Genomic DNA, 27,515 nt, shown 5'->3' with positions numbered 1-27,515 from the left:
CATAGTAAACATGATCATTTCCAAAGGAATAGAATTTAACATTCAGGGTTATACAAATACTGGTCTGTTCTTATTGACCAGACACAATTGCACAAAGATTATACCATAATTTCTCATGGATGAACAAATCTAAATGTCTGGCTTATTAAGATTTTAGGCTGTATTGTCAGATTGCTCCCCCAATCTTAATTAGCCAGACATGACAGGATCCCAATCATCCTTCTCCACTTATTGGAGACAGTCTATCAGCATGTCTTTAAGCACAGACACGAATGTAAGAGGTCTCACCTTCATAAGAACAAAACTTTGTATCATCCAGTTTCCTCAGAGCAAATTCCATTTCTTACTTGCAAATAAACTCCATACGTAATTGAAGAAAACAGACTGGTATCTATTGCGTCCACACATGCCGTACTCTACATCCTGTGGTTCCTAAATTAAATCCGATGCGTGTCGGTGGCCTGGTATTCAATCCGTTGAAGCTGGCACAGCTCCTGTAGGTGCCGTATCTTGTTGCTGCTGTATATCCTCTATGGTCTTCCTCCCAAGGCCGGGCTGGTGGGGTTGGACATGGTAGCATCAGAAACCCGCTGTGTATGCCTCACCTATGGTCTGCTGGGTCTAGCTACATGTCTCCCTGGTTGTGGAGCCCTTTGGACTGTGTGTGCTAACACCAGTCCCCTGCAGCTACCCCAGCTCTGCTGGGCTGAGTAGTATCCCACAGCTGCCACCAAAATGTCAAGACCCGGGGTCTTCCGTGGGCGTAACGCTACTCAGACAACACAGGGTGAGGGTAAAATAGTGTGGCAATACACAAATACACAAAGATAATAGGGTATTTCTCTTGGATGAACAAATCTAAATGTCTGGCTTATTAAGATTTTAGGCTGTATCATCACAATGAAATTTGCATTTTTTTATGAAACTATTGGAAATTTGATAAAAATGTAGAACATTTAACAATTTTCAAACTTTGAAATGTTATGCCCTTAAACAAGATAGTTATACCACACAAAAATAGTCAATAAATAGCATTTGCCACATGTCTACTCTATATCAGCATCAGTTTTGACATTTCTTTTTTTGTTTTTATTAGGTTATAAGAAAAAGTTTAGGAGCAATTTTCAATTATTTCAATGAAATTTACAAAACCTGTTTTTTAGGCACCACTTCATATTTAAAGTCACTTTGAGGGTCTGTATGTCAGAAGACCCGCAAATAAGACGCATTTTTTTAAAAAAATGCACCCTTTAATGTGCTTCAGAGAAATTAAAGCAAAGTGGAAGGAAAAAATTAGAAAAATGCTTTTTTTTTTTTTTTTTTTACAGTAGTGTTGCTTTGGCAGAAATGCTTTCATTTTGACAAGGATAAGGCTGTCTGCACACTGTGTTTTCACAGCGGAAAAGGGCCAAAAACGCTAGGGAATCCTTCTGCCAGCTAATGCAATGTCATTGTGTTTAAATCTGCAGCATGTCAATTCTTTGAGCGTTTCTGCAGCATTTTTCACCCATAGACTTGAATTGAGTCAGTCAAATCTGTAGCAAAAACCCAGGTATAAATATATTTGTGTATTTGCTGTGGATCTTCGCTGCATATACTGACAATTCAATGTGAAAACCTCTTGTATGTACATAGGAACCCTGGAAGACCTTGTTGGTCAGGGTTTGGTGCAAGGAGTATTGGAACACATCAGGCTGGTATCCAGGTCAGAAATGGAAGAAGGGTCCATGAGGACTGGGCTCCAGCACCACTTTTTACCCCCAAAAAGTTTTTGCATCACCGTATTTTGAGAGTTATAATTTTCTATTTTTCTGCTGAGAGTCATGTGAGGGCTTGGTGTTTCCGGGACGAGTTGACATTTTTATTGGTGCCATTTTGGAATACATAAGAATATTTGATCGCCTTCTATTCTGATTACTGGGAGGCAAAATGAAGAAAAAACAGCAATTCAAAAATATATGTGTTTTTTTACATCGTTCACCCTGCGGTAAAAGTGATGCCAGTTCTATTCCTCGAGTCAGTACGATTACAGCGATACCAGACTGACATCGATTTTTTTTTATGTTTTGCACACTAAAAACTATTTTTGTAGAAAAAAAAATGTTTGTACTTTCCCATATTCTAGGGTCGATGGGTTTTAGTTTTCCGCTGGCAGAGATGAATGGCGGCTTGTTCTTGTGGAACAGATGAGGCTTTCAGTCATAACAATGTCATTTACATACAATTCTTTCATCGTGATTTAGCAGAACGCTGAAGAAGACAGCAGTTTTTGTATTTTTTCAAACTTTTTATTTTGGTGTTCACTATAAGGGTTGTATAGTGAGACGGTTGCTTTGATCCAAATGCAGTGAAAGCAAAGATATGCACTTTTTTTTTTTTTTTTTAGTTTTGCATTAAAAAAATTATTTTTATTGGCGAAACCTTTTTTTTAATTTCCCTTCCTTGAGGATTTTTACATTTATATTTCTCTCGGGCATTTTAAAAGGATTTTTTTATTGAGCAAAAAATGACACTGTGTGCACAGGGCTTAAATACAGCAGAAAACTTCAGCCGTTTTTCTGGAGCAGCTGCACTTAGTTAGGTGCCTGTTGCTTTCCTGCTACCCAGATCTTACAAGCAACAAAAAAAAATGTGAAGAAAACCGGACTGCAGTGAACTGGATGTCTTGACAGTAGAGCAGCAGACATAACGCAGACGACGCACAGCGCAGTGCACACCAGCAGCAGCAGCAGCCGCCGCCGCACTCTGCACCGCAGACTCTACTGGAGACTTCTCGGCGGTCATGTGACTTGCGCATCACGTGTCACCGCCGGCTCGCCCCTCTCTCTCTCTCTCTTTACGGCTGCCGCTAAGCGCCGCTGGAGCCAGAGCAGACGGAAGTAGGTGAGTGCGGGGTATGGGGGCGGATTTACTGACATTTATATCGTGATATTAGGTCGTGATAATACATATATATGGGAGTGAGGAGCCCTGGTGTATAGTGCGGGCAGGACTGGGCTCGGCGGCGCTGATAGTATTAGTTGCTCCTGTGTGAAGGTAAACACCACACATTATATATATATATATCCATCCATCCATCCATCCATCCTCCTCCTCCTCCTCCTCCTCCTCCTCCTCCTCCTCCTCCTCCCCGTCATGGAGAGCTCCAGTACTATAGAATTATGTTTTGCTTGAAAAAAAAACCCTCTTGTTGCTCATAGCAACCAATCACAGCCAGCGTTAGTTTCCACTTGAACAATTTAGAAAATAAAAGCTGAGCTCTGATTGGTCACCACAGGAAACAAGGGCGCTTTTTTTTTTTTCTTTTTCTTTTTTTTTTATTTCCTCGACACACAGTAGATGAATTGACGCTGTAATCTGTTGTCACCTATATAAAACTATATAAAACAATTAATGTAAGACCCCCCCCCCCCCCCCCCTTTATTCCAAAAGTGTCTGATCTATGAACTTCTAGGGATTGTCCTGTGAAAACAAGGATAGGGGATGACTTGCTGACTGGAGCGGACAGACCACTAAAACCTGCACCGATTGGCAGAATGGGGCGCCTTTATTCCCCTTAGGGCTTGTGCACATGACCGATTTTCTAAGACTAGTTTTCATGTAGTGCACTCATACCTATGACATTCTATGGGGCTGTGCGCATGTCCAATTTTTGAGTAGTCCACGGAAAAAAATCTGATTTTGATCTGTGTCGGAAAAAAATCGACAATGCGAGTCTATGGCATCCGCGTGCAGTCCAGTGTTCACCGACTGACAGAATGGAGAAACTTTTTTTTCACTCCACATCCGAGAAAAACTGATGCCCCTCAGATCAGAGTCTGAGCTGAGTAATCGGTGCATTTTTCTCCCTAAGGCTATGTTCACACATCATGGTTTTTTCAGGGTTTTTTTATGCAGCAAAACTGCATCAAGACCTGATCTCTTGCCAGGAGGTTATTCAGGATTTTTCTTGCTTTTTCATTGTCCTTTTGTCTTTTTAATGCATGTACATAAAGTTCAGTGGAAAAAAGAAAAACTCATTCTGGTTTTGGCACAAAAACCGCTGAAAAACCTGACACCTGCGTTTATTCAGCGTTTTTTTTCACCACACATTACTTCCAATAGGTGAAAACACGCTGCAAGAAGTACATGCTCTATTTTGCAAAAAAACCATGCAAAGCACAAAATCCTGGAAAAAAAAAAAAAACATGATGTGTGCATGAGATTTCTGGAATCTCAGACTTTGCTGGTACTGCAAAACACAGCTGAAAATTTTCATCAAAAACATTGAAAAAACTATGGTGTGTGAACATAGCCTAAGAGTGGAGTGGTGATGTTTTTGCTCGTCATGCTCCATTCATTCGCTATGGGGGGGATGGGGGTGCTGCATAGCGCTGGACTTTTTTCTGGCAGTCACATAGAGAATGAATGAAGTCTCAGGTTGCTGCTTCATTTTGTAGCAGGGACAAAAATTCCCCATCCTTCCGATCACTGCTGATCAGTAAGTTATCTCCTTTCTTGTGGAGAGATGATAACTTGTTTTCATTGGACAACCCCCTTTAAAGGGTAATTCTCACTTCTTCCACCAGCATCACCAGTCTGAACTGTGCACTCTCCGATGCTGCTGCTGTTACCTGCAGTATCGGAGGAGCACTGGGGCACTGAAGCTGGCCGTATCCAGTGATCCTGCCAGCCTCAGAGCAGCGCTTACAAGGTTTATAGAAAAGAGTTTGTAAGTGATGTGTGTTTCTTGCCTATTAGACAGGCCACTGCTAATACACTGTAGAGGTGGCTGGTAACCCAGGTAATGAGTAGTAAATGAAAAATCGCTTCCTTCTTGTGAACAGAGAAGATTTTTAACAACGTAAATTGTAAACGTGATTGTTTTTACCAGCACTTTTCAATTTTTAATCATTTTTCATCATTAGAATATAAGGAAACTCTAAAGGGTTTGTCTGATGCTGATTTTTTTCTTCTTTAGTTTAGGCATGGATGTTTTCAAATTGACAATTTGAGGCGTACTCCCCTTCCGTCACCCCCTGGCTGCTGCAGAGGTCCACATCTGCTCCAGAAGCAATGTTTGTACCGTCCAGATGTGAACAGCACCACTGAAGTTTGTGATAGGCTGCATTGGTCAAGTGACCAGAAGAGGCCGACATTGGATGTTCTCTTATGATGGGCTCTCCTAGTCACCTGACCACTGCAGCCAGTCACAGGCTCCAGTGGTGCCGTTGACATATTAACACTGCAGACATCATTTCTTGAGCTGGCGCCGACCTCCAGGGGGCCTATACTGCAGTCAGGGGAGAAAATGCCTCCATTTGTTATCCTTGCTAAAAGACAAAAAAAAAAATGGACATCCTCATTAAATCTATTCATATAGTTGCTGTAAAAAGTATAAGCTTTTCCTTATAGGGATGTCCTGACTGTTCTCCAGCACAGGACATCCATCCTGTGCGGTCATACCCAAAGAGCACCAATTATAATAGTTTGTAGAATTTGCTCCCATATAGCCGCATGAAGCGTCCCAAGTTTGTACCGCTCCCTGCTGTTACTTTGCATTGAGGGTTAAAAGGACATTATCTGTAATAATTATCAGTGAGAAATAATACCTGATTTTTTTTTTTTTTGCCACCTCCAGATTGTGCTGCTCGTGGCCATGAGACCGCAGGCAGCTGTGGCCGGGAAAGTCTTTATCCAGAGAGACTACACCAATGGCACCTTGTGCCAGTTCCAGACCAAGTTCCCCTCTGAGCTGGAGAACCGGGTAAGTGTGGGGACGATAACCATGTACTGTAATCTCGAGGAAGACTCGGGGAATTGCACACCTGGATACCAAACTTGCCTTTTGTTGGAATACTCCTGTATTGTGGATCGTTTTTGTGGATTTTCCAGGCCGTAGAAGACAGGACGGAAAATCCATTTGCAATTGTTGATTTGTGCTAGTAATATATATTTGTAATAATAGCAGTTTTTTGTACAGATAACTATTGGAATACAATCTTATGTGAATGGTCATGGTTTTTGTGCACTATTTACTCATCAGTTCATGATTTAGCAGATGTGGATATTTTCATTTCTGTGTGCAGCGTCTGTGAATTCATCTTTATTATCAATTTAAAGGGACAATCCAGCTGTCATTCCTCTATATAATTAGATAACATTGATAGAGATGGATGAGCACGGTCCAGTACTGACGCTATAAATGAAGCAGTGGTTGCACACCAAAGGCTTCCAAACCTTGGTGCATTCATATATATTTTTCCCTGGATGCGTGGAAAACCTTAAGCAGTGAGGCTGATGAAAGGAAGCAATTCCTTTTATATAACATTAAAGCCCTTTTTTTTTGATAAGTTGAACCATATGAGCCATCTCCTAAGGGTTTGTGCACACGACGTATTCTTTAGGCTAATCCCGCCTGAAAAAGCACTAAAAAAACCTCACCAAAATAGAATAAACATGTGCACTGCAATGTAAAAACGATTTGCTGTGCACATATTCCGTCTTTATTTCACTTCTTTTAACTGCTGCTTTGAAAGCTGTGAAGCAGCTAAAAAGTGATCTGACCATTCTTCAGACGGATTCTGTTTGGAAGCCACCACTATCTGTGTAAATTTTAAAGAAAAAATAAACCTGTGGACGTCAAAGAAAGCGCTTCAGGAAAAATACCGGTGTCTTTTTCCTGAAGCGCCTTCTGCTTCAAATACGATGCGAGTACGCCAGCGTCTAAAAGGCCCTGAGAAGAGACAGAACTGTGCAGCCAATGAACTAATTTTTAATGAGTACAGCAGACTTCCAACAATTTCGTTGGGGGCTGGGCAGTTATCCAATGTGCATATGGATGTTCTGACTTTCTCCTTTGTTGGATATGAGAAGGAAAAGGATCAGACATGTAGGATTTCAATATGCCCGGTCCTTTGTTCCTTCAGAGGGTGAGAATTGAAGCTGAGGTTCGGTTTTCTGCAGCAGCCACTAAACCGTATACAGATCTGTGCTGTTCCGCACTGTATATTGTTTGCATCTGGTTTTCCCACAGCTGGTAACAGCTGATCAGTGGGGGTCCCGAACTTCGGACCCTCTCCGATCTGATATTGATGACCTATCCCAGAGTGAGACCACCCCTTCAAACCTTTATTGCCTGGTTTCTGCATTTACTGTACGCCCTAGAAGGTAAGTTTCCAGTGATTCAGGTAATGGTTTTCTTTCCGCAGAAAATTACAGCTGGAGCCATACCTCATAAGTCCGCTATAGCCTGTGTAGTATAAAGAGTGTATTTAGGATGGCCACAACGTCTGGTCCTCTGCACCTCCTCTCCGGGAGATTTATGAAGATTTTGGTGTAAATTGTCAGATCCATACTTGGCATCACGACTGCCTGGCTTCTCCTGAGTGGGTGATATTGACGGGAATGCAGAGTTTTCTTGGCTGCCATCCACTTCTCCACCGTGTGAGGTATCATCTGACCAGCGGAGGCTGAACTGGATCCAGGACTGCAGGCTTTATTTTTTTGTCTTCTCGTGTTGCAGAATCACTTGTTTAGTTTGAGATCTTTTTAGGGTTGTATCTTCTTTGTACCTACACGGAGGGATTATGCTGACTTGCCGTTCTCCACAGAGCCACTATTCATTGTGCTGTGGATTGTTATAAAGAGATGATCAGCATTTGAGTCGTGCAGAAATGTTGCTGAGTTAGATGAAATTGACTATGGCCCAATGTGTTCTGCGAGTTTGCATCCCAGATAAGGCCCCCTTCACACGTCCACTTAAAAAAAAGTATGCCCGAGACTGTCATCCGTGTACCGTACGTGTGCCGTCCATGTGACATGTACCGCAATAGAAGTGACAGATTTTTATGTGTTTTAAAGATGTGCAAAGAGATAGATATGGGATGAATAGATGATAGTTTGATAATAGATATTCGAGACATTTAATTTTTGCCTTGCGTATGTAGCTTACTGTACATGTATTAGCCAAATAAATAAATGAAAAAAATGACCTGGGGTCCCCCCCCCCCCTTTTTTTGTTAACCAGCAAAGGTAAAGCAGACAGCTGAGAGCTGATATTATCAGGCTGGGAAGGTCTGGAAATACCAGCCACATCAGACGCTCCAATTCTGGCGCTTTTCCTTTGCTCTTCCCAATACCCTGGTGTGGTGGCAATCAAGGTAATGGGGCTCGGGGTTGATGTCAGCTGTGAATTGTTCAAAAACATGGGGGGACCCCCACGTCTTTTTTTTTTTTTTTTTTTTATTAGGTTACTCCATGTACAGTAAGCTACACATGCAAGGCCAAAATTATTTATGTCATGGATATCTATCTATATATCTTCCAGAAATCTGTAATTTCTATTCCGGTATGTGTCACACGGACGTCAAACTTTGTCATATGTGTGTGGGGCGTGACATGTCTACGTGTGGGTTATGGACGTGTGCAGCCCCATAGATTATAATTAGTGATGAGCGCAAGTTCTCGTTAGTGGAATTTGGCTAAGGTGCTCGGGTATGCACCGAGCATCGCGGGTGCTCGAGTGACATGTTCAAGTCCCTGCGGCCACATGTTTTACGGCTGTTAGCCACAAAACATGCAGGGATTGCCTGACATACACTGGTAATCCTCACATGTTTTGTGGTTGTCTAACAGGCGCAAACATGCCGCCGCGGGGACTCGAACATGTAACTCGAGCACCCGCGATACTCTGTGCATACCTGAGCCCCAAACTCCAATAATGAGGACTTGTGCTCATCACTAATTATAATAGGTGTACGTGTCTCCGGTATGTGTGAAGAGGCGTAATGCTGTGGAGTTGCTCTGTTCTAGGGATAGACAACGGTAGCCGTGGGACGCTGTCAACAAGGTGCTCCTGATCAATGGTCTGTCTTTTTTTCCCCTGCTGTAATGTTCTGGTATTGGATCTCTCTTAATCCCATTGACTATATAACATAAATATGTCATGTGCCGACTGCTCAAACAGCCAACATTGACCTATAACTACAGTGACTAGTGCTTGCTCCGATCGCTGCTGTTCATCTGCTTAGATGCCGTTGTTAGCAGTATTTATGTGGCCTGGTTATCGGTGCACTGATTCCCATGAGTCCCCTGCAATGCGATTGTGGGGTGCCAATTGCTTGCCAGTGTTTGCTGGGTGAGCCGCAGGTCACTTTCAATGTAAGACTATGAGAGCCAGGAGGAGGATCTGATAGACTTACATTGAGAGCTTGTGACCGTTGGTTGTGACTTCTGGTCAGTCAGGAGCTGAGGTCAGAAGATGGCGGAGCGGCGCCGGGAAGAACAGAAGACAGTGGCTGGTAAGTATATTACTAGGACCCAGGGGACATGCATTAGTGACACCATTCCAGCGGTGAAATAAGAAAAAATGCCACAATGGTGCTTTAAAGTACCGTAGTTAGTGGTGTTTTGACCTTGTAGTCCTAGTAAATGTCCCAGCAGAGGGGACACTGCACACGCACAGCACACGAGTCCTGCTGCAAATGTATTAATCGGTGGGATTAGGAGCCAGTGCTGATCTTGGGTCCTCCGTCCTGTACCGAGGCTCCCACCGTTCTCCCGCTGTTTCTCCACATTCCAGGCTCTCGCTATGTCTTTGCCTCCAGGGCTTCTCAATATCACATACATAAGACTAATATTTTCCTGCACAGGACCAGGGCCTGATTTGATTTTGTTGGCTCTGGTTTGAGCTAAAAATGAAATACCCGAGCCCTTGACTTGTTCAGGTCAGTTCTCGCCTGTCAGATCCCTTTGGTTAGTGCAGTATCATGTGTGCGCAGTGGTCACCGGCTACCTCTATAGATAGAGGAGAGGGAGACGAGGTAAAGGGAAACTCAGACATTATTATGGGGAATTGATGAACAGACACAACACTCAGACATACTTGTTACCCCTAAACCGAGGACTATTCATTTCAATGGAAGCTGACTTGCAGTACTAGAAAATGGCCACTATGTGGTGTTCTGGCTCTTTATAATACCAGATATCCGCTGATCCCTGGGGTATTGGGTGTCAGATCCCCCCCAGGCTGACTTTTAACCTATCCTATATACAGATGATATTTTTTTAATAATATGGTCCAAAAACTCTCAGTACTAGCTATGGTTCAGGGAGTAGTTGCAAGCTATAAGTTAGAAACAAATGGTGAAAATGACCAGCAGATCCAAATCCGTGTGAACAGGATCCAACTAAAAATTTCACACTATGGAAAAACGGTCAAAATTGCTAAGCTTAATTGCTAAGCGTAATTGCTCTGAGACATAGAAACTATGTTGCTACTATAGAAAATTGTGAAAATGCTACAAAATGTATACATGAAATATAAAAAAAAAAAAAAATAAATAAATTGTAATATTAATATGAAATTACAGTAAAGGAAGGTATTTAGTAGTTGAAACCAGAAGTTTACATACACTATATAAAAAGACACATTCTTGTTTTTCTTAATATCTGACATGAAATCAGAATAAACCTTTCCCGTTTTAGGTCAATTAGTATTCCCATAATATTTAATATTTGCCAAATGCCAGAATAATGAGAGAGAGAATGTTTAAGGCATTTTTATTACTTACTGCGAAGTCAAAAGTTTACATCCATTTCATTAGGATTTGGTACCATTGCCCTTAAACTGAATGACTTGGGTCAAACATTTGGGATATCCTTCCACAAGCTTCTCACAATAGTTGGTCGTAATTTGGGCCCATTCCTCCTGACAAAACTGGTGTCACTGATCCAGACTTGTAGGTAGCCTTGCTCGCACCTGCCTTTTCAGCTCTGCTCATAAATTTTCAATAGGACTGAGATCAGGGCTTTGTGATGGCCACTCCAAAACATTGACTTTGTTATCCTTAAGCCACTTTGTTACCATTTTGGCAGTATGCTTCGGGTTATTGTCCATTTGGAAGACCCATTTCTGCCCAAGCTTTAACTACCTGGCTGATGTCTTGAGATATCGCTTCAGTATTGCCACATACTCGTCTTTTCTCATGATGCCATCTGTTTTATGAAGTGCACCAGTCTCCTGCAGCAAAACAACCTCACAACATGATGCTGCCACCCCTGTGTTTCACAGTTGGGATGGTGTTCTTGGGCTTCAAGCTTCTCCCTTTTTCCTCCAAACGTAACGATGGTCATTATGCCCAAAAAGTTCAATGTTAGTTTCATCAGACCACCGGACATGTCTCCAAAAATGAAGGTCTGTGTTCCTGTGTGCATTTGCAAACATTAATCTGGCTTTTTTATGTTTCTTTTGGAGTAATGGCTTCTTCCTGGCAGAGTGGCCTTTCAGCCCATGTTGATACAGTACTTGTTTCACTGTGGATATTGACACAATCTTACCAGTTTCTGCCATCATCTTCACAAGGTCTTTTGCTTATGTTCTATGGTTGATATGCACATGTCGGACCAAAGCACGTTCATCTCTGGGACACAGTGCCCGTCTCCTTCCTGAGCGGTATGATGGCTGGACATTCCCATCTTGTTTGTACTTGCGTATAATTGTTTGTACAGATGAACGAGGCACCTTCAGGTATCTTGAAATTGTACCCAAGGGTGAGCCAGACTTGTGCAAGTCCACAATTCTCTTCCTGATATCTTGGCTGATTTCTTTAGACTTTCCGATGATGCTACACAAAGAAGCAGTGTGTTTCAGGTGTGCATTAAAATACATCCACAGGTGTGTCTCTAACTCAGATGTTGCCAAAGAAAAATCAGAAGCTTCCAAACACATGGCATCATCATATGGTCCAGAATTGTTTAAAGGCATAATGATCTTAGTGTATGTAAACTTTTGACTTTGCAGTAAGTAATAAAAATGCCTTAAAACATTCTCTCTCTCTCTCTCATTATTCTGGCATTTGGCAACTATTAAAAATTATAATAATCCTAATTAACCTAAAACGGGAAAGGTTTATTCTGATTTCATGTCAGATATTGAGAAAAACATGCATATGTGTCTTTTTATATAGTGTATGTAAACTTCTGGTTTCAACTGTATCATAAAGTCATAAAGGGAGATTTACAAAAACATTTTTTTTAAGCCACACCGTAGTTATATGTGATCACTTTGCTTTAAAATGGAAATAATATGGCTCATCGTCCTTCTCTTGTATCTTCCTCAGGTCGACAGACAGCAGTTTGAGGAGACCATACGGAAACTGAACAACCTGTACGCGGAGGCGGAGAAGCTGGGAGGCCAGTCCTACCTGGAGGGCTGCCTGGCCTGCCTCACCGCCTATACCATCTTCCTATGTATAGAGACGCACTATGAGAAGGTAGGCGTACAGGCCGTAGTGTGTCTTCTGCCATCCTCACAGAAGGAAGAGGCTGCCTGCTTCCATCTTAGTGCCCTCTGGGCTCTTAGAGGAGTTTATTTTTCTCCTCAAGAATTAAAGCTGAGTGCTGATATAAAATGGGGTGTTTTTATCCCGACCGGCTGTGTTTAGATGATTTTTTTTTTTTTTTGAGAATGAATTGAGACCTTTCAGCAACTCGCAGATGAAATGCTTTGCCACGTACAGACAGATCCTGGATTTATTTATTCAGTCGGGGCTGGCCAGACTCCCGTAAACCCTCTCCCTGCCACTGAGGATAAAGAGACAGTGCTCCCACCTACACCCATGTATGTGCCCACCATCAAAGTGGTTAATAAGCGGTCTGTGTCTTCCCACCCCCCCTAACCTGACCATAAATATTGGGTCTCTGGACATCTCTTCCTAAGTGGCAGAGAAAGCAATTGATCTGGATGAATTCAGCTCTGTGAGCGCTATATAGTATAAGCACACAAATGTGTTCTGAAGAAGGGCTTTTATGTATTTATCCGCCTCGCCCGCCCTGCGGATTAACCCTGGGGATGCCGGAGAGGTGCATTCCTCAATGATTCTGACGATGGTACAGTACAAGAAGCACTGAAGTAGTGGTTTAGAATTTAGTGGCTTCTTTCTTGATGTAAAGTGCTGTGCATCCTCCATCCACCAGGATTTTCATGAGGTTTTATGTTTGGAGCAGGGAGGGGTCTCTCTGGATCCACCTTATAGCTGCTGCATAAAAAGTAGGACCATTTGTAGGTGGTATGTAATGCCGCCAATGTCTAATCTGACCGCCATGACCCTGCTGATCACGAGAACAAAATGGCAAGGGAGAAGTAAGGAAAGTTCTGTTCTGCTTTATTTACTCTCATTCCCGCTCCGCCCTTTCTGGGTGGTTACGCTGTATAATCAGTGGCCACTCCTGTGTCTGCCTGTGAAAAGTCAAGACTAAAGTGGCATGGCACATTCCTTGCACTTCGGCCACTTAGTGTTAGCGATCACCATGGGTCACCGTCGTCAGACCCCGCCAATCGGGCATTGCTCTATAAGTATCTACGGCTTGAACACAAAGAGTGTATGTAGCGGGTTGAGGAGCTGAACCATTTTATGTGACAGGTGTTCCTGTAATATTCAACGAAAAGAAAGAAAATGTCTCTCTTAATAAAATGGCACAAGCCTTTTTTTTAGTTTATTGTTAAAAAATAAAATGAAAATAATAAAAAAAAAAATAATAATTGTGAATGTGTTCAAAATTAAACTACAATTTTTTTTTTTTTTTATTTATTTTACACTGCAAACAAGCTTTCCTGTTCTTACAACTCAAAAATAAATGTTCACAGTAAAAAAAAAAGCAACTTATACTTCAAACAAAAGTTTACCTAACATATGTCAATGGAAAAATGAAGGAAAAAAAGAAAACTGGTGCTCAGGAGTAAATGTGCTATCCGGTTGCTCTTGTTGGATGTTGTCGCCATAGGCAGAACACTGTTGTGCCACAGTTTTGGGTGGGTGGGATCATTTACAAGGTCCTTTTATCCAAATCAAAAACTGAAAGTTTTTATTTAGACTTTTGCATGACTGCTGTGGAATAAGGAGGTTGGAAAAGCGCACATCATTTCCTTCGGTTACATTATATCAATCCCTTCCTACTCTGGTTCTTATTATTGTGATACATTAATCTGCACCTTCTCCATTTTTCTGTCTATATTTCTAGGTTCTGAAGAAGATTGCAAAGTATATTCAAGAGCAAAATGAGAAGATTTATGCCCCCCAGGGCCTGCTCCTGACTGACCCCATAGAAAGGGGCCTCCGTGTGGTATCCTTTTTTACAATGTTTGTTCTATGATCTCTACTAATTCCTTGTGGACAAACACTAGGTCGTAGCCTTAAAGGGTTTGTCCACTTCTAGAACATTTTCTTCCATAGATTGATACTATTCTAAAAAAACAAAACTATTACTTCCCTTCCCTAGGTCCAGTACTGTGTCCCTGAGCAGTCTCTGTTCTTTGGGTGCAGCGGTGACCTTGCAGACGCCGTCACTGCAGCCAATCTGTGAGCTTGGCATCCCTGCCCATGCCCATGCTGACAGCATGTGCTGCTTAGCTCACTGATTGGCTGCAGCGCTGTCAATGTGACTTCACCACTGCAGCCTGACAACAGAGACTGTTCCGTGGCGGAGACACAGCTCTGGCCTCAGGGACAGAAAGTAATACTTAGTTTGATTTTTTTATAACTATATCAGAGTATGGACAAAAGTTTTCTCATCTTTAACCCCTTACCAGAATTGGACGTACTTTTACATCCATTGTCGGGTCCCCATGTATTACACGGCCTCAGGAGCTGAGCCTGCATTATACCTGACAGATGGTGGCTGTGTTACAGAGCTTTCATCTGCATCTAACACCAGCGATCTGAGTTCAGAAACTGATGACACAGACCAAAATGTTACGTGTTTTTTTTTTTTTTTTTTTTATTCACAAGTTTTTACTAAAGTGAAATAAAAACTCCTCGTTTGGTATCGCCATAATCATACTGCCCTATTGAATCATTGATGAGCTCTATTCAGCCTATTGAGGGCTCTAATAGGCTTCCTGTCAGTCATATGCTGATAGCCTAGGTAATACACTGCACTACGTAAGTGGTGCAGTGTATGATCAATGTGATTTATAGGATTGCAGAATAAGGTCACCTTGTGGGACTGATAAGTATTGTTTAAAAAAAAAAAAATACTTTTTAAGTGTAAAATAAAAGAAAACGTAGCAATAAAATCAATGTCCCAGTTTTGCTTAAAATAAATGGTTTATTTGTAGGGGAAAAAAAGCAAACTCCCGTAAAAACTACACTGCGTTTGTAATGTCCTGTGCTATAAAACTAAATTATTATTTGTCGTGCATGGTGAACTCTAAAAACACAACTGAAATAAAAAGTGATCAGTAATGGTACCAATAAAAACTACAACTTACCACGCAAAGAATAAGCCCTCATACATGCACTGACAGAAAATTAGGAAAACTTAAAACTAACCCTTTATTTACGCCCCACTGCGAATAATGTTACATTTAAAAAGTGTCAGAATTGCTGTTTTGTTTATATTCCCTCCCATAAGAGTTAATAAAAGTTTAAGTTATATGTACCTATGAAATGATTTCACTGATGAATGCATCTCATTCCGAGAAAACAAAACCCCACACAACTATATCGCCGAAAAGTATCAAAAGTTGTGGCTTCTGGAACGTGACAATAAAAAAAAAAAAAATGGCTGGCTGTGACACCAAGGGGTCCTAACCACCAACAACCTGCTCTCATTTATTATGAACTTGAATGTGTTAATAGAAGGATAGGCCAGGTCCGGTAGAAAGCCGCCCCCCTATGACTTGTAGCCGGACGCTGGTTGGAAGAGAATCTTATCTGTGATGTCAGTGTGTCCCTATTAAGGACACCATCGGGTCTTTTTTTGCACTAGATAAAGACTGTTCTATACAGGTACGCGAGGCGTTAGGCCTTGTTTCCTTACAACAGCTGTGTTCGGTCAGTTTCTATTTGCCTGAGGCGGACACAACTGATGGAAAGTCTCTCACAGCTGGATTAGAGAACACTGCATGTAGCGTATTCTGATCCGGCACTAGCACCGATCCAGCTCAACAACTGGTATGCCGGATGAATGGGATCAGTCCAATTCCCTTCAGCATTTCTTAACCACTTTGTTTTCCTTGACCTACTTTACAGATTGAGATTACGATCTATGAGGACAGAAGCCTGACTGGCAGATAGGACCGGTATGTTGTATAGCATTCCCTCAAAAGATCTTTTATGTGAGAATGTCTGATATTCTCCATGCGTGAAGGGAATCTGTTTTCAGGTTTTTTCTATGTATGATTTTTCTACAGCATGATGTAGGGGCAGACACCCTGATTCCAGCGATGTGTCACTTACTAGGCTGTGTTTTGCTGTTTCAATACAATCAGTGTTTTTTACCAGCAGGAAATTATCAGTAGAGGACTAGGTATCTCGTGTCTCCTAGTCCAGCCACGCCCCCACCGCTGATTGGCTGCTTTTGTGTACACTGTATAGTGACAGAAATCTGCTAGTCAGTGGGCGGGGTTATACAGAGCTCAGCATTCTGAGCTCTGCCAAATATGGAGCAGAGAAAACTGTGATTGTACCACAACTGCTGCACCCAGTAAACTAAGTGAAACATCGCTGGAATCAGAGTCTCTGTCCTTACAGCAGGTTTTTGTGATGTAATCTGACTGCAGCATGATGACAGACTCCCTTAAACCTGAAGCTTTTCAGACGACCACTATTTCTTCTGACTCATGTACATGAACAATAGGCTTATCTGAGCGTTCACGTGTTTTGTTTTCTCTTTTTAAACTCGTTTTATTGAACTCTCAGCTCAAAAGTATACAACAAATCAAATACAGAAAGGTACATTATGGATTCATGGTGTACATAACAATACAATTACAAAATCAATATTGTAATGTCCATATACCCCCAGCTCGGGACACAACTTCTCTCCAGCACCAGGGATTAGAACTTTGGAAACATCTTGGCTCTGATCACTCTACCAAGGTCAGAAGGCAAATGGGACTTGAGGGTGTTAGAATAGGAGGTCATAGAAGATGCCCACCATCCCTCCCAAACTTTTTTTAGTAAATTTTTGAGAACATCATCTATTTTGTATACTAAACTTTCATAAGGAAGTTTCATGTTAATTAAATTATTCCATTGAGAAAAGGAAGGGGTTCTATCCCCATCCACCTGAGGGCTATCGCCTTTCTGGCCAGGAAGAGAGCTTCTCGTAGAAAGATACGATTTATGATGGGTCCATATGGACTCTTCTAAGACACCCAATAAAAAGACCTCTGGTGTATGTGGAATGGGATTCCCAAGATGTCTTCCAGTAACCCAGGGAACTATAGGCCGGTGAGTCTGACTTCTATACCAGGAAAGATCTTTGAACAAATTATTAAACAACATATATGTAAGTACATGGATAAGAATGAAGTGATTAACCAGAGTCAGCATGGGTTTGTAACTAACAAGTCATGTCAGACTAACTTAATTTCCTTCTATGACAGAATCACTGACTGGGTGGATCAGGGAAATGCTGTAGATATAGTATATCTTGACTTCAGCAAAGCATTTGACAAAGTATCTCACACCATCCTTATTGAAAAAATGACCAAGTATGCAATGGACCAGGCAACTGTTAGGTGGATTCATAACTGGCTTAGTGATCGGTCTCAAAGGGTGGTTGTAAATGGCTTCACATCCAGCTGGATGAATGTCTCAAGTGGGGTACCACAGGGCTCCGTCCTGGGACCTGTATTGTTCAACATCTTTATCAATGATTTAGATGAAGGAATTGAGGGTAAACTGATTAAATTTGCTGATGACACAAAGCTAGGAGGGATAGCTAATACTAGAGAAGAGAGAGAGAGGATTCAAAAAGACCTAAATAAACTGGAGCAGTGGGCAGTAACCAACAGAATGTTTTTTAACAGGGAAAAATGCAAAGTACTACATCTGGGCAATAAAAATAAAAAAAAGCATATACAGAATGGGAGGAATAGAGCTAAGCAACAGTACATGTGAAAAAGACTTAGGTATACTAATAGATCATAGACTGAACATGAGTCAACAGTGTGATGCTGCAGCAAAAAAGGCAAATACAATTCTGGGATGTATTAACAGAAGCATACAGTCTAGATCACGTGAAGTCATTATCGGTCTTTACTCCTCTTTGGTCAGACCTCATCTGGAATACTGTGTACAGTTTTGGGCACCACATTTTAAAAAAGACATAGACAAACTGGAGCAAGTTCAGAGAAGAGCGACCAGAATGGTGACTGGTCTGCAAACCATGTCCTATGAGGAACGGTTGCAGGATTTGGGAATGTTTAGCTTGCAAAAAAGAAGACTGAGAGGAGACTTAATAGCTGTCTACAAATATGTCAAGGGCTGTCACATTGTAGAAGGATCATCTTTATTCTCATTTGCACAAGGAAAGACTAGAAGCAATGGGATGAAACTAAATGGGAGGAGACACAGATTAGATATTAGAAAAAACTTTTTGACAGTTAGGGTGATCAATGAGTGGAACAGGCTGCCACGAGAGGTGGTGAGTTCCCCTTCAATGGACGTCTTCAAACAGAGGCTGGACAGACATCTGTCTGAGATGATCTAGTGAATCCTGCTTTGAGCAGGGGGTTGGACCAGATGACCCAGGAGGTCCCTTCCAACTCTACCATTCTATGATTCTATGAATTACAACACCTCTCCCCAGAGCAAAGAGATGCGAGGGCATTCCCATGCCATGTGCCAAAAGTCATTCCTCACCGATGACCGAGTGTTGCTGCCTACCCATTTTTTGAAGCCTAGAAGGAGATAAATGAGATTAGTGTAAGAAGTATAGCTGTATTATTTTGTTATTATTATTATTATTTATTATTATAGCGCCATTTATTCCATGGCGCTTTACATGTGAAAAAGGGGTATAATACAAGAACAATTACAATAATCTTGAACACAATGTGACAGTGACTGGTACAGGAGAAGCGAGGACCCTGCCCGCGAGGGCTCACAATCTACGAGGGATGGGTGAGAATACAGTAGGTGAGGGTAGAGCTGGTCGTGCAGCTGTATGGTGGAGCGGTGATTACTGCAGGCTGTAGGCTTGTCGGAAGAGGTGGGTCTTCAGGTTCCTTTTGAAGGTTTCCACGGTAGGCGAGAGTCTGATACGTTGGGGTAGAGCGTTCCAGAGTAGGGCGGAAGCACGGGAGAAATCTTGTATACGGTTGTGGGAGGAGGAGATAAGAGGGGAGTAGAGAAGGAGATCTTGTGAGGATCGGAGGTTGCGTGCAGGTAAGTAACGGGAGACTAGGTCGGAGATATATGGAGGAGACCGGTTGTGGATGGCTTTGTATGTCATGGTTAGGGTTTTGAACTGGAGTCTCTGAGCAATGGGGAGCCAGTGAAGAGATTGACAGAGAGGAGAGGCCAGGGAATAGCGGGGGGGACAGGTGGATTAGTCGAGCAGCAGAGTTTAGGATAGATTGGAGATTGTAATTGTAATTATATTGAGAACTAGGAGTCTGTGTCAGACTTCAGTCTGTGTCCCTCAGCTTTGGTTGTAGGAGACACATTAATTGGAATCTCCAGCACCTTCTCCTAATCTTCCGTAGTTTGATGTGGAATCCTGGTTCTCCACCTCTCTTCGACAGAGTTGTTTTGATGCTACCTTCGCTCTTAGCAAGTGGGTGTATAACATTGAGAGCAACCCTTGGGTCATGAGAATACCTCTCATAGGAGAGTTAGAAATGGGGCTACTGGTTATACAGAATTGACTCTGTAAAGTGTGTTGAATTTGCAAATATTTATAGAAGAAAGTTCTAGGGATATTATGATGTTCTTGCAATTGGCAGAACGATTTAATGGTGTTTTCTAAATAAAGTCACCTAGGGTGGTGTCATTAAAAGATTTCCAAAATGTTGCATTTTTTAGTACAGATAGATGATGAAACATGGGGTTGCCCCATACTGGAACCATACATGGTAGGCCCTTATGACTACCCAAGTTCTTGGCTGCATGTCATACTTGGATCCCTAGCTTATGAAGTAAAAGAAGTTTGCGAGAGGAAAGGACTGGGTGTTCAAGTATTGGCCAAAGTGAAATGGTTTGGAGATGGTTTTCCAAATAGTACTCTGGTTTTGATGGGGAAAGTAAACCTATCTAGTGCCATGCCTCTCTGTGTTTTAGGTTTTTGTAAAATGTTAAATTTGTCTGGATCTGCCCAAAACAAATGATGTAGTAATGTGGCTGTAAAATAGTGAAAAATGACTTTGGGATAGGCCCTGACGCATTGTCCTTCAAATACAGACCTTTTAATTGTAATATCATTTTAACTAAGTTTATGCACCCAGGAACTGACAAAGGTAATATACTCCAGACTTTGCATTTCACAGCAACATATTCTAGAAAGGGATATATATTATTTTCATGGGATTTGTTGGGTATTTTGATGATGTATATTCCAAGATATGTAAAATGATCAACTACTGGTAAATTAAAGTGTAGTGACGGCCATTGAACATCCTGTGTCGGCTTAACGACCGACTTGTCCCAGTTAATATATAGGCCTGAAAGCTGACTAAATTCTTCCAGCATTTGAATGTTTCTCGGAAGAGTTGTGCGTTCACGTGTGTTTGACGGGCAGTGGAGAGTAAGCTGCTCCTGGATTTCTCTGTCAGCAACTTGCCTCCCTTGAAAATAGTGATTGGGCTTCTAAATTTCATTTGACAATATCCTCTGCCTGGGGACGGTCAGGAGGCCATTTGACAATATCCTCTTCCTGGGGACGGTCGGGAAGCCATTTGACAATATCCTCTGCCTGGGGATGGTCGGGAGGCCATTTGACAATATCCTCTGCCTGGGGACGGTCGGCAGGCCATTTGACAATATCCTCTGCCTGGGGATGGTCGGGAGGCCACCGTACAGATCAGCCGGTCCTAACTAAATCAAGTTTTTCTGACATCTATGTAATTCATATGTGGGACTGTAGGCATTACCTTTCTGTCTGTAGACTGTGTGCCTACACAATCTGTCACTGTAGTCAGTGAGGATGTGTGTGGGCACTGATGATATGGGCAGTGCTAACACCCTGGATTTAGTTTACGAGTGCACAGCACAGACATCACATACTCCAGAATCGTGTTTACTAAAGCAGACCTGTCTGGAGCCCAGACAGCACCTCTGTAGCTTGAAGAACTTTTCTAATTTGCTAATTGTCAGTGGCAATGTGGGCAGGATGGTTGGTATTGCTTTGCACAATGCTGGGCCCTTTACAAAACCCTGTAACTACTTGTAATCTCATGTGCTAACTTCTGTATTCTATCTGTCTCCTATCCAGGTGATTTATCATCCATGTTGTAAATACTCTCCGCTGCAAGACCATCTGCTGACATTCCTTCAGTTGCCATTCCCGTGTCGGCTGCACATTAATAACTTCTCCATACTGTACTTCATGGACCCAGTAGCCCTTGCCGTGCCAATCTGTGACCCAGCCAGCTTGCACTCTTGGAGCGTCTGGTATTCGTCTCCAAAACCTGATGAGAGAATGTTGAACGTGGCTCGGCAAAATGGACAACATCCCCTGGGATGGAAAGGAGATTCTTTTTTGTGGGAGGGGGGCTAGTGCCAATTTTCATTTGCCACCTTTTATGTAATGGCATTTTCCTTGCAGTCACTTTTTTCTTGTTTTTGAGTGAAGGTGTATACAGTAAAGATGGTGTGTTGATGGACTGTGCCCGTGCCAGGTTGTCATCCATCCATCACTATTTTGGCCTACAAGGGCAGCATATTGTGTCATTCATATTATATTCTTACCCTGTATTATTACCATTGTCCTTTTCCTTTTGTACCCCCTTTGTGTTCCTATTTCCTTAATTTTTTGGACTATTACCACTTGGTATTTATAATATGTTTTAGCACCAAAAAGGTTCGTGAAGGTAATTTTTTTAATGAAGACTGTGGTGGTATTAAATAGCGTTTTTTTTTCTGAATGTTGGCATACTATGTTTATAGTTTTCCCCATGTGTGGGCATCGGAACAAGACCACCGGCATTTGTGAAGAAACGTATTGCCGGCTCATTTTCCAGCTGGGACAGAGGATTGCTGATCGGTACAGTACTTCGGCTCGGTGACCACCACCCATGCCTGGCACAGTGTCGATGCTGGTAGCCGAACACTGTGTGTGGCAAATTGTATTGAATATAAACTCTTTGCTCATACCATGTAATCCTCTCAACTTCTATACATTAAGTCACTGTAAGAAACCATGTGCTTTTATGTATTGGATTTATTATAAATAAACGTTAATTTATAGGGACATTTTATTTTGCAGCATTTCAAGTGTAACACTACCTAAAATTAGTCTCCATTTCACATTGACAAAAATCAAAACTTCTTCTTTGCGGAGCCTTTACAAGGACACATGGAGTCCCGTATTTTGGTGCTTAAGGCGCCTTTTAGTGGCAAGTTGTGTAATGAATCATCTACACACACACATGTCTAATATTATATAGATGCCTCTAAAACAGCTCTGACCTAACCAAGCATGAATGCCACAAGCCCTTTAAATGTGTCCAGCAGATCCTTTAAAGAGTATCTAAACTTTGAGGACGATTTTCATACATAGGTCCTCTTTAAAGTGCCTGCTATCACAAGATTAAAAGCGGACAGTTTTTGCTTTCATTGTATTCCCGCTGCTCCCCTGAGTAGTCTACTTTTTTCTTATTGAAAATCCGCCATACAATTCCAGAGATATGGGCCTTTTTTTTTTATCTAGTTCTAATTTTTCTGGCCTTTACTAAGGGGGTGTGGCTGACAAGGTAATTACTTATAGACACGCCCCAGAGAATCATTTAAGCCACACCCTCTTCATAAAAATGTTAAGAATGAAAAAAAAAATTATAATTGGCATCAAATAAAGTCCATATCTCTGGAGGCGCATGGGGGATTTTCAAAAAGAAAGTGGAATGTTCAGGGGCGCAGTGAGAATGAAGTAATAGCACAACTTGGCAACTTTTCACCTAGTGACGGGTCCTCTTTAATTGTTTGCCGTTCGGTGGGGGCCTGAACAGTGTGCAGCTCAAGAGACCTAAGCGCACAGCTCCTGCCTGAGCGCATACATGAAGGGGGGGATTACGGATTCAATAGAAAGCAGAGGTAACAAAGGCTGTGTACGTTAGCTCAGGCAGGAGCTGTGCACTCGTGTTTCCTGAAGTAAGGGTCCATTGAGTGATCGGTGGCGATTAGGTATGAGCGAGCACTAAAATGTTCGAGTCGAGCAAATTGGAATTCTCGAGTGCTCGGTCCGAGAAATTGCCGAAATCAATGGAAACAGTGCTCAAATGACATGGGGAAGATCCCTGGAAGCATTTCTGACTCCCAGGTCAATGCTGTGAACAACGTTGTCAGAGGTATTACGAAACTTTTGCGGGCTTACAATAAAACATACAAAAACAAAACCAAAATGGATTTTCCTGGGAAAAATGTTAAGGAACATCTTTTCCAGGGTAATGACTTGTATATAAGGCAAAATAAATAACAAAGAACAAAAATGCTCCTCCACACCCTGAGCTATGTTCACACGTAGCGTTTTTGATGCACTTTTGCATTGCTTTCAAAGGTGAAAAATAGATTAACAGGTAAATGTAATTTTAACATTTTACTACCTTATCTTCCCATGTGGTGTGCGAGACATCAGACACATCCTGTTTCATTTATGAAGGAAGGACACAAAGTCACAAAGCTTATTGTTTTAGAGCCATCAAGCGGACCTTACTATTCTTAAAGGGCCAGCAGTCAGCCCTCACTATTTAGAGAGCCATCAGCTGGCTATGCTTTGTTGTTCCCATTATTAAAGAGTGGGTCTCCTATACTGTTGCGTATGCTGTGACTGCAAGGGCTGCCAAAAATTTGGATGCAGCCCAATACCCCATCGAAGAGACATAGAGGAGGGACTCAGTAAAAAAATGTCCCCATTATAAAGGAGCGGGTCTCTTATAATAGTAATGGCCATGCAGTGATTGCAAGGGCTGCCTAAATTTGTGAAATACCCCAATACCAATTTGAAGACCCATAGAGGTAGGCCTCAGTAATGACATGTTCCCATTAGAAAGGAGCGGTTCTGCTATACAGTTATTGCGTATGCAGTGACTACAACGGCTGCCTAAATTTGGGAAATACCCCAATACCAATTTAAAGCCACAGAGGAGGGCCTCCATAACATGTACCCATTAGAAAGGAGCGGTTCTGTAATGACTCAGAAGGGGCCATTACAAACATTTCTGCATTCATAGGTGTCTGTAGAATCATTTATGCTTTATATTATCTGGTGTCATTGTTAAATTAAATGTATTGGAGGATGTCTGATCAGCATTCTCTATAGTCTGGTCACTATGGTGACCAGGGGGAGTTGGCAGTCGGCGGTTAGAGTGTCAAGCCTGTCTAGAGGCGGGCGTAGGGTAAAAGGGTTGCTAGGATTAAGTATCTTGCCAGAAAATCTTTTTAGAACCCATCGTAGCAATGCCAAACCTTTTCCGATATCAGAGTATCAGTCCCGTTGTCATCCAGCTGGCACCTGTATTGAAAACCAGTATTGCAGCTAAATGCTGGAGAAGCTACAGTGGATAATTGCATTGTTGAAGCAGAAGAACCTGCAGTGGAGAACTACAATGTTGAGGCTGAAGAATTTACAATGGAAAATTGTGCTGTAGTAGCAAAATAAACTATACTGGAGAATTGAAATGTAATATCAGAAGAGAAGAACCTACAATAGATAGTTCATCATCAGAAGAATTGATAAATGAAAATCTTGTTGAACCAGAGATCCTTGAAGACGTGATGCCTCCTCAAGATAACTTCTTAATATCGCCGTCTTTTGAAGATGTATCTGACAGCATTGAGCAGAATGCATCTCCAAAACTTCCTGATATTTACTTTATACAGGAAGTATAAGTAAAAAGAACACTATGATCGCTGGTCTGAAACTTCTGATGACGATATTGAATAATTAAAGTGATGGAAATAAGTATTTGATCCCTTGCTGTTTTTGTAAGTTTGCCCACTGACAAAGACATGACCAGTCTATAATTTTAACATTGAGAGATAGAATATCCCCCAAACAAAAAACAGAAAATCACACTGTATAAATTAGATAAATTTGTTTGCATTTTGCAGTGAGAAAGAAGTATTTGATCCCCTACAATCCATTATGAGTTCTGGCTCTTACAGACCAGTTAGACACTGCTAATAAACTCGTTACCTACATTATAGACAGCTGTCTTACATAGTCACCTGTATAAAAGACTCCTGTCCACAGACTCAATTAATCAGTCAGACTCTAACCTCTACAACATGGGCAAGACCAAAGAGCTTTCTAAGGATGTCAGGGACAAGATCATAGACCTGCACAAAGCTGGAATGGGCTACAAAACCATAAGTAAGACGCTGGGTGAGAAGGAGACAACTGTTGGTGCAATAGTAAGAAAATGGAAGAAATACAAAATGACTGTCAATCGACATCGATCTGGGGCACCATGCAAAATCTCACCTCGTGGGGTATCCTTGATCATGAGGAAGGTGAGAGATCAGCCTAAAACTTCACGGAGGGAACTTGTTAATGATCTCAAGGCAGCTGGGACCACAGTCACCAAGAAAACCATTGGTAACACATTACACCTTAAAGGTTTAAAATACTGCAGTGCCTGCAAGGTCCGCCTGCTCAAGAGGGCGCATGTGCAGGCCCGTCTGAAGTTTGCCAGTGAACACCTGGATGATTCTGTGAGTTATTGGGAGAAGGTGCTGTGGTCAAAAGAGACAAAATTTGAGCTCTTTGGCATTAACTCAACTCGCCGTGTTTGGAGGAAGAAGGATGAGTACAACCTAAGAACAATGTGAAGCATGGTGGGGGAAACATACTTTGGGGGTGCTTTTCTGCAAAGGGGACATGATGGCTGCACCGTACTGAAGGGAAGATGGACGGGGTTATGTATAGCAAGATTTTGGCTTACAACCTCCTTCCCTCAGTAAGAGCATTGAAGATGGGTTGTGGCTGGGTCTACCAGCAAGACAATGATCCAAAACATGCAGCCAAGGCAACAAAGAAGTGGCTCAAAAGGTAGCACAGTATGGTCATGGAGTGGCCTAGCCAGTCTCCAGACCTTAATCCCATAGAAAACTTATGGAGGGAGTTGAAGCTCCGAGTTGCCAAGCGACAGCCTCAAAATCTGAATGATTTAGAGATGATCTGCAAAGAGGAGTGGACCAAAACTCCTGACATGTGCGCAAACCTCATCATCAACTGTAAAAAACGTCTGACTGCTGTGCTTGCCAACAAGGGTTTTGCCACCAAGTATTAAGTGTTGTTTGCCAGAGGGATCAAATACTTATTTCTCACTGCAAAATGCAAAAAAAATTATCTAATTTATACAATGTGTTTTTCTTGATTTTTTTGGGATATTCTATGTTTCAATGCTAAAATTAACCTGCCCTTAAAATTATAGACTGTTCATGTCTTTGTCAGTGGGCAAACTTACAAAAACAAGGGATCAAATACTTATTTCCTTCACTGTACGTTCATATACAGAACCTCTCTCACATCAAAAAGATTTCCAGGGAGATATTCCTGAGCCTCCCAGATTATTTATTACCAGAGGAAGTTAAACATCTTCAGGAACTGGCTCCTGCAAATAGGGCAAAAAAGTCCTTTAGAAAGCACTCTGGATCAAATAGTGGTCTATATGAAGCTGATGAAAATATGTTACGGCATCTAAAGGATCGTAAATACAACTGTAGTAGAGAGCAATGAACCATCAGGAGAATTCTTGCAGGATGTGCCAGAGATGAGGAAAGATTGCCATCTGCTGGCCAAGCGAAATCAAGGAGAACCAAGTTGTGCTAGAAGAGTTGAAGGGGGAGCAAATTCAAATGCCGGACCTGATCAGGTGACCCCCAGGAAGGATTTCCTGGATATAAAAGTCCAGCGCGCCAAGACACAGGTAGATTTGGCGAAAGGCTGCAGAGTGGAGCAGACGTGCTCCAGAGGGACCGCAGAGCCGGCACGACAGGCCTCAGCCACAGGCCTGTGCTGCACCAGAGTCGGACACCGCCTGAGAGGCTCCGGACTTCTCACAGAAGCGCCCTGGTCCCTGCGCATGTTGGTCAGAGTCAGGACCTGCGCCCCACACTGAGTAAGTTCCCGGGACACGACGCCGTCTGTCAAGAGCCGAGGTCTGGATCCCCTTACCCCAAGCGTGAAAGACTACCGTTGACGGTCAAGCCGAGAGGAGCTGAGAGAGGACTGCGACTGGACAGGCGCGCCAGCAACAGCGGAGGAATCACGCAATTGAACAGGGCTGTCACATCCAACACTCACCTACAGTACTGGGGACAGTTGGGATTAGGACTTCAGGTTGGGAGGGGGGCGATTGGTGCATGGGAGGCTAAACGGGATCTGATAGACTTTATCCAGAAGAGACTTGCAACCTAGCAGGAAGAGTCAGTGACCCCCGCTAGGGCCATACAAAGAGAACTCATGTGGTGACTCCCACGACTTGGTGCATTACACTTTTGCAAAGAATTTTACCATTATTCACTGAAACTATTTCTTATTGCTATTCCAAGTTGCTGTTTATTATCCCTGTTACTAACCTCCTTTCA

At 42.2% G+C, this 27,515-nt stretch overlaps 1 protein-coding gene across 2 annotated transcripts; it reads left to right on the top strand.

Annotated features, from left to right (window-relative positions):
- Window positions 1–2,735: 2,735 nt before the first annotated feature.
- GOLGA7 (golgin A7) lies at window positions 2,736–22,184 on the top strand. Of its 2 annotated transcripts, none has more exons than XM_073653734.1 (6): window positions 2,736–2,883; window positions 5,621–5,746; window positions 12,102–12,254; window positions 14,002–14,103; window positions 16,014–16,063; window positions 21,202–22,184. In XM_073653734.1, exons 2-5 carry the CDS (start codon window positions 5,639–5,641, stop codon window positions 16,056–16,058), a joined length of 408 nt encoding a protein of 135 aa, XP_073509835.1. In that variant the 5' UTR covers window positions 2,736–2,883; window positions 5,621–5,638; the 3' UTR covers window positions 16,059–16,063; window positions 21,202–22,184. The 2 variants fall into 2 exon arrangements, with proteins under 2 accessions (XP_073509835.1, XP_073509836.1); XM_073653735.1 differs by having other exon boundaries at window positions 2,738–2,879.
- The last annotated feature ends 5,331 nt before the right edge of the window (window positions 22,185–27,515 follow it).

This window comes from Phyllobates terribilis, unplaced genomic scaffold (genome assembly GCF_046119375.1).
Source record: "Phyllobates terribilis strain yellow unplaced genomic scaffold, ASM4611937v1 Scaffold_11__3_contigs__length_659146591, whole genome shotgun sequence".
Classification (NCBI taxonomy): Eukaryota; Metazoa; Chordata; class Amphibia; order Anura; family Dendrobatidae; genus Phyllobates; species Phyllobates terribilis.
This window is presented reverse-complemented; position numbering and strand designations above follow the sequence as displayed.

Coding starts and splice junctions, on each gene's coding strand:
- GOLGA7 (XM_073653734.1), top strand. CDS start 5,639: ATGAGACCGCAGGCAGCTGTGGCCGGGAAAGTCTTTATCCAGAGAGAC. Junction 5,747..12,101: donor CCTCTGAGCTGGAGAACCGG/GTAAGTGTGGGG, acceptor TATCTTCCTCAG/GTCGACAGACAGCAGTTTGA. Junction 12,255..14,001: donor TAGAGACGCACTATGAGAAG/GTAGGCGTACAG, acceptor CTATATTTCTAG/GTTCTGAAGAAGATTGCAAA.